This window comes from Miscanthus floridulus, chromosome 19, assembly GCF_019320115.1.
Source record: "Miscanthus floridulus cultivar M001 chromosome 19, ASM1932011v1, whole genome shotgun sequence".
In the NCBI taxonomy this organism is placed as follows: Eukaryota; Viridiplantae; Streptophyta; class Magnoliopsida; order Poales; family Poaceae; genus Miscanthus; species Miscanthus floridulus.
This window is the reverse complement of record NC_089598.1, coordinates 19,797,219-19,803,860: the sequence shown is the minus strand read 5'-3', so window position 1 is coordinate 19,803,860 and position 6,642 is coordinate 19,797,219. Positions and strand designations below refer to the sequence as shown.

Genomic DNA, 6,642 nt, shown 5'->3' with positions numbered 1-6,642 from the left:
AACTAGTACAAAAGCTTTATGAAAGAGGTTCCCAAATCCCAACCGGCTCTTTCTTTCTTTTAAGGAAAATGGTCCCCTACGGGCCTACCCTTTAACCTGTGTGCTTTCCTGAGTGATGGAAGACGGGGAGTGGCGGGATCGAGGTTAGAAGAGAGGGGAAATGCTTCATCAGATACAATAATTTGCATAAAACTCAAGTGCAACACTACTACTTCAGATATGTATCTGCAACTGCAAGTGTTTCCGAGGAATATTGCTAGCGTTGCTTACTGATGCAATAGAGATTTTTATAAGAACCAGAGATTAAAGGATGAATGCAAACTCAATGGCAAGTCAATTTCACAGCATAATTTTAGAGTTTTAAGGCGATATTTTACAGCATACTTTACAAAAGCTGGCCAGATTTGCCTTGTAGTTGACGGGACCAGATAAAGCAACTAGCCTATTACATAAACCAGGTAGCATATTACTCCATCACTATAAACTTTCTCACTGAAGATCGAAGAACAGTAGCTTACCATTACCAACCCATGGAAATGCAGAATACATCTTTCATCTGTTTTGCAGCAGAACGGCTAGCCGAACTTGTTTTTGATGTCAGTGTCTTGGAGCTCACCTTCCAAGTGTAATTGTTTCTCCATGGCGATGAGCAGCATGGGCCATTCACAATAAAGAATTTCCTCAATATCGTCATCATGGCCGTACTCATGCAAGTGGCTTCTTACATTTCTGTTGAGACGCAGTAGATCAAGTGCAGTCCTTTTGTACTCTTTTTTTTGAACATCTGATTTTGCAACCCACTGGTTGATCTTTGTATTTGACGTGGCAGTATCCAACCAGTCGTTCTCATAGGGGAGACTGGAGAGTATTATGTTCCTCTTTGCTCGGTTTTTTCTACCAAGATACTTGACAATTCTATCGTATAGCATCAGGAAGACCTCAGTACTGTGAACACAAGTAACCAAATGACCAGTGGCAACAGCAAACAAGAACAAAAACAAAGACAATAAAACTGAGTAAAAAAAATTACCGGTTTTTCAAGGGCAGCAGAGCAGCATTGTTTACAATCAAGAACTCATCTTCCGTTGTAAGGTTGTCCTTCGTCAAGAGCAAGAGGAATTCACTGTAGTCCGGAGGCAATTTGTTGATATCCCCACCGGAGATACTAATCAACTGCTTGAGCACCCTGGACAGGTTCTCGTAGTCATCCCTCACACGCTCAATGCTGAAGCCTTTGGTAGTGAATCTGGCCCCCCTGAGCTTGACATTGCCAGCGCTCCCAACCCAGACGTTGGACACCTGCAGAGGAGCAGTGAGGCACTTGCAGAATGAGTGCAAGTTCCTCAGTATCAATGCAAGTTTTCTGCTGATCCTAGTGGCTTCATCAGATAATCGCCAGAATGTCTTCGTTGCTGTTCCTAACACCGGCACCTGGATCAGCAACGCGTTGTCCTTCGCATAGCTCGTCGCGTCGCGCAGCTCCTCCCCATACGACTCGTCAATGTCCTCGGTGCTATGAACAACAAAGAGAGAAAAATGAGTCTGTGCCCAGAGACAATAAAACTGAATCGACCAAGAAACAAAGAGCAGCATCTCACTTGCATTTATACTGAGAAGCCACCACTTCGTCGCCAATTGTTGGACCAGCAGCCTGCCGAAAATACCCAATCAAGCACACGAAACCAAAACATTCAGGTGAAAAAATTGCAAGGAGCCAAGGACTGCTCTGGTCCCAGACTCCCAGTAGAAACAGATTGGTCCAGGAGGATCCTCTGTCCCTTTTTTTTTCCGACCACGCCGAAGCGCGTTTTTCATTAAGAAGAAAGGAGTTTCAAACAACAACTTGGAGACGGTAATCCAAGGTTACCGGATTCCAACGAACAACGAGCACCATAAAGCGATTACATAGCAACTAATTTGCGACTAAAACACACGAAGCAGCCGGGAAGCCTCACATCCTAGCCACGAGTGAGCGGAGGCGCCTGAACCCGGCCGTGCACCAGGCTTCCACCTCGTCCTGCACCAATAACGCGAGCTGCTGAGCCGTGGTTATCGAGCTGTTGAAGGTTTTTGCATTACGCTCCTTCCAAAGCGCCCAGCCGATGAGGAAGAAGAATGAGTCAAAGCCACGACGCTGCTGCTTTGGGCTGAGCTTCCTGTTTTTTAACCACCAATGCAAGGCCGGTTCCTGGCTGGGTACAATGGAGTCTTGCAGGTGCAGCTTGCACAGCCAAATGTGCCAAACCACACGGCTGAAGGAGCATCCAAGAAGAATGTGGTCCATCGTTTCCACTTCTTGATCACACAGAACACAAGTACTGGAATGTTGTAGGCCGTGCCGAAATCGACGCTCGGCCGTCCAACACCTGTCAGCGCCGATCGGAGTAGACGCCCATGCGGCAGCGACGACCTCCATGTACCCCGGTAGCTTGATCCAATACGGCTCGAACTTGAACCTTCGTTTTGCCCCATTGTAGACATGGTGATGCAGCAGCAGAGGGCAGTGATCAGAACAGTCGGAGGAGAGCGGTTTGAGGACATGGTTGGGGAAGGCAGACAACCAATCCGCCGTGGCGAACATTCTATCCAGGAGCTCCAGTGTTGGCTGTTCTCTACGGCTGGACCAAGTATATAATCTCCCCACCATGTTGATTTCCTCGAGCTGTAGCTGGTCCAGGAAAGCCCGGAAACGCCTCATACTGCGCCTATCAAGCCTGTCATTATTTTTATCCTGTGCCCGATAGATCATATTGAAATCGCCACATAGGAACCAAGGGCCCAAGGAGGCGGCCCTGAACTGTCGCAGCTCATCAAGGAACTCGATCTTGTCTGAATCAAGCTGAGGCCCGTATACGACTGAGATCCACCAGGGCTGACCCAACGGAGCCCTGCTGGAGAATCTGGCGGTCAGGGAGAATCTGCCCCTGTGTAGAGAGTCCACCGACCAGCAATCACGTGCCCAGGCCAACATGATACCCCCGGCCGCGCCATCAGCACGCACAAAATCATAGTCAAAGGAGCCCCCCACTATTTCGACAGCAACATTGTTACAAATAGAGGAGAGCTTGGTCTCCTGGATGCAAACTATGGTTGGTTTAAGGAGCAACACAAATTCCTTGACGACATTCCTCCTCGCGCGGTCATTGAGACCGCGGACATTCCACACAAAGCAGCTGGGGTTTGTTAACATGGAGAATAGTTGGGCGACGAAGTCCATGAGCGCTGACCGATCAGGCCATGCCATTGCCCAGCCCCTCGAGGTTGAGGTCCAGGGCCGCCAGGTCGATGTTGCCAAGCAACAGCTTCTGTAAACAATTTTGCTTCCGCTGGGTCATGTCCCCGCGAAACGCAAGCTTTAGTTTCGCTTCGGCCTCCGCATCTGGCGCATTCTCGTCGACATGAATCCCCATCTTCTTCAGCAGTACAATTTGCGCCTGTCGAGTCGCGTTCGGTGCGCGCGGTCGTGCTGCGATCCGTCCGCTCCGCCGCAAGGAATGGATCGAGACAGGCGTCCGGGAGCGGCGCAGCGTCGGTCCGCGGCGAACGAGCGGTGTCTGTAACGGGATACACACTTCGCCCTCCAACATCTCCTGGATCGACGGTTCATCAGGCACCACGTCGCAAACGACATCCGCCGGTCCCAGAGGAACTGCGTTAAGAGGAGGTTGTGCGGTAGGAGGAGTCGAGGATCCCTGCGGCGGTGGCGAGGCCGGCACTTCCAGTGTGGGTGGGCTATCCGACGTCTGTGGAAGTACTAGGCGCACAGGAGAGACACCCGGCCGAGGAGCCAAAGCCAGCTCGTCCTCAGCGCATGCTGCCCACCAGTCTTCGCGTGGCGGCGTTGGCGGACACTGGACACTTATGCCCGCCAGCAGGAGGTGCGGGGCAATGTTGATGAAACGGGCCACCATACCGGTGGCAGGGGAATTCCCGGCGTGCGCGACAGGGAGTGGCGTTGCGGGCACCGCAGAAGGCGAGGCGGGCAGCGCATCCCCGATGGACCCGGGCGCCGGTTCCAATGTCAGCCGAGGTGGGGTGGGTGGTGGCGAATCCACCGGAGAGTGAACGACCAGCCCACGCGAAGGCGCAGCATCAGCATGCCCAAGAGGCTGGGCTGCAAGGGGGCACGACACGGCACCGATCAGGACAGACGTTGCCGGGGCAGCGCCGCGACCGCAGCAGGCCCCAGGGTGGTAGTGGTTGTAGTTGCTGTCACCGGAGTCGTCGTCGACTTCAGACTTCCTGCGGGGTGTTGGCCAATCCTCGACATAGGCGTCATTGGCGTCAGCATTATGATCGCCGTTACCCCCGTCGTCACTACCTCCCCCATTATCATCGTCATGGCCGCCATCATCTCCATTGTCAGAACCCGGTGGCGTGCTCCAATCTTGGAAAGCAATCAGCCGCATACGTGCCAGGTATTTTGAAGAAAGAACAATCCCTTGTATTTTCTTTTCTTTTTTTGTTTAAAAAAATCTCTTGGCACGGGAAGGTCGTCAAAGGCTGATATTCCTCATATTCCTAGACTAAATTAAGGCAGGCACACATAGGCGATCTACACGATCTGTTAGAGGATGACCTTGCATGCACGGATTCGACTACTTCAAAGAAATCATAACCTTTGATCCTGAGAAGGTAAAAATGTACTGTAAATTAAATGCCATTCTTGCTTGTGGCTAAATATGCTGTCAAGGGCATAACATTTTACTAAAGTTAACGGCGACACCTTGAGTTAAGAGTATATATTAAGACCACCACTGCAGCCAGCAGGTCTGAACAAGCACATACACAGGAGTACTACAGTATGACCAAGGGTGTTAAAATCACAACCCAACGGTTAGATTGCAAATTGTGGGATTAGAACTACTAGAGTCGTATAATTAATCGTAAAAAATCGTAGAACCAACCAGATCAACTAAGATAGTAAAGTCGTAAACCACATGATAAAATTGTGATTTTAGCAATCATATTTTCAATATAAATTATTGCAATATGGCAGGGATGCACAAAAGGGGGAAGAAAATGAAGGAAGAACACGGACTATGTTACTGGCAGTACTTTGCTAACACCGATGTGGATTCGAACCTGGATCAGGGCGGCGGCGCCGACGGTGAGGCCGAGGCCGAGGCCGACACCTACGCCAACGCCAACGCTGAGGGTGTTTCCCATGGAGGATCACTATCTTGCTGCTTCTGCTGCTTCTTGTTTAGCCGCGGTCAGAGGTGAGGGAAGAGTAAAGTGTAAGGGGTAAGAAGAAAAATAAAGGAGACCTTAATGTGACTGTCTGACTGTTCATGATGGGATGGCAAGACAGTGGTCAATTGGATTTCCTACCGTACTTTGATAAATTTATTCATTTTAGTTGAAACATTATTGGATAAACTTATATATTTTAACTAAAAATTATCACATGTGCCTTTATTGGCAATGAAATTGTAAGCAATCTAATTTTTTTATAAAACAATATTACTACTGCACATAATTCTTTGATAAGAAAATCTAATATTCTCTGCAGAGAAAGGGTTTTTTTAGTAGAATTAGATTCAAGATAAGAGAGAAAAGGTTTTAGTAATTAGTAAAAACTATGGATGAATACTTTCTCTTTTCTCGATTTTAGATCGGATTTTTTGGCGGCATGGCCAAGAGGTAAGGCAGGGGACCGAAAATTCTTTACCCCTACTTGAAATCTGGGTGCCGCCTGATTAATAAAATACTTAGGATTTTAATAAAATACTGTCGATGCGGGACCCACGGGATACCCCTCAAGGAAGGGAGAAGATCTAGTCTAACTAGGATTATTTCTATGTAATCCTAGTAGTAGTATTATTCTGTAATCCTACTCACTGTTCGCCTAAACGGTCGTTTAGCCCGTTTAAACACCGTGTAAACGCTACACGGTGGTGCGCTGTTTCCGTTTAATCACCCGTTTACCCCGTTTAATTGGCCGTTTAGCCCGTTTAATGGGACGTTTTGCCCGAATAATGGCTAAACGGTAGGTGACCGTCTGTTTACCGTTTAGCGTTTAGGAAAACACTGATCCTACTATGAAATCTCATTGTAAACCGACTAAGACTCTGACCTCCTGACTATATAAAGGAGGGCGGGGTTCCTGGAGAGGTTAGAGACAACATTTTACGATCAATCCAACGCAAAGGCTAACGCCGACTAGACGTAGGGCTATTACTCGATCACAATCGAGGGTCCGAACTAGGATAAATCGACTGTCTCTTGCGTTTACCGTCGAGTTCAGCTTACGCCGAAGCCCGAACAAACTGCCCCGGCTACCCTCGTGACAGGCTATTGGTGGTGAAACATCGACAGCTGGCGCGCCAGGTAGGGGCTTTCGACGAATTTGCATCCGAGAGCTCGACGGACCTCGACAACATGATCTTCTCGATGGGATCAACCTTCATCTTCGGTTCATGGATCTGCGAGGCAGGCGACGATGGCAAGCTCCAAAGCCGTCTCCTCGAAGATTCGGATCACCATGAAGACCTTTCTATTTCGGCGACTACGACAGATCAACTCGCCGGAAGATTCACGCAGCTCGTAATGTCCGATCCAACTCAGATTTCGCGGCTTTGCGCATCCGACTCAAACTCGGGCTCCGCATCCAAGATGGAGTCTTACCCGAGTTCTTTC

The 6,642-nt window shown here is 49.1% G+C and overlaps 1 protein-coding gene across 2 annotated transcripts; it reads right to left on the bottom strand.

The window, feature by feature from the left end:
- Positions 1 to 346: 346 nt before the first annotated feature.
- LOC136529706 (uncharacterized) lies at positions 347 to 5,220 on the bottom strand. Of its 2 annotated transcripts, XM_066522779.1 has the most exons (5): positions 5,086 to 5,220; positions 1,599 to 1,651; positions 1,432 to 1,513; positions 1,031 to 1,299; positions 347 to 945 (listed from the first exon to the last, which is right to left on the bottom strand). In XM_066522779.1, the coding sequence occupies exons 1-5, from the start codon at positions 5,167 to 5,169 to the stop codon at positions 576 to 578; spliced, it is 858 nt and encodes a 285-aa protein (XP_066378876.1). In that variant the 5' UTR covers positions 5,170 to 5,220; the 3' UTR covers positions 347 to 575. The 2 variants fall into 2 exon arrangements, with proteins under 2 accessions (XP_066378876.1, XP_066378875.1); XM_066522778.1 differs by having other exon boundaries at positions 1,031 to 1,513.
- Between the last annotated feature and the right edge of the window lie 1,422 nt (positions 5,221 to 6,642).

Bases quoted from the DNA above. Each gene is read 5' to 3' on its own strand.
- LOC136529706 (XM_066522778.1), bottom strand. From the start codon at position 5,169: ATGGGAAACACCCTCAGCGTTGGCGTTGGCGTAGGTGTCGGCCTCGGC. The intron at 1,652-5,085 runs GTTCGAATCCAC...TATTTTCGGCAG, and splicing joins GCGCCGCCGCCCTGATCCAG to GCTGCTGGTCCAACAATTGG. The intron at 946-1,030 runs GTAATTTTTTTT...TTGTGTTCACAG, and splicing joins CTGCTGCCCTTGAAAAACCG to TACTGAGGTCTTCCTGATGC.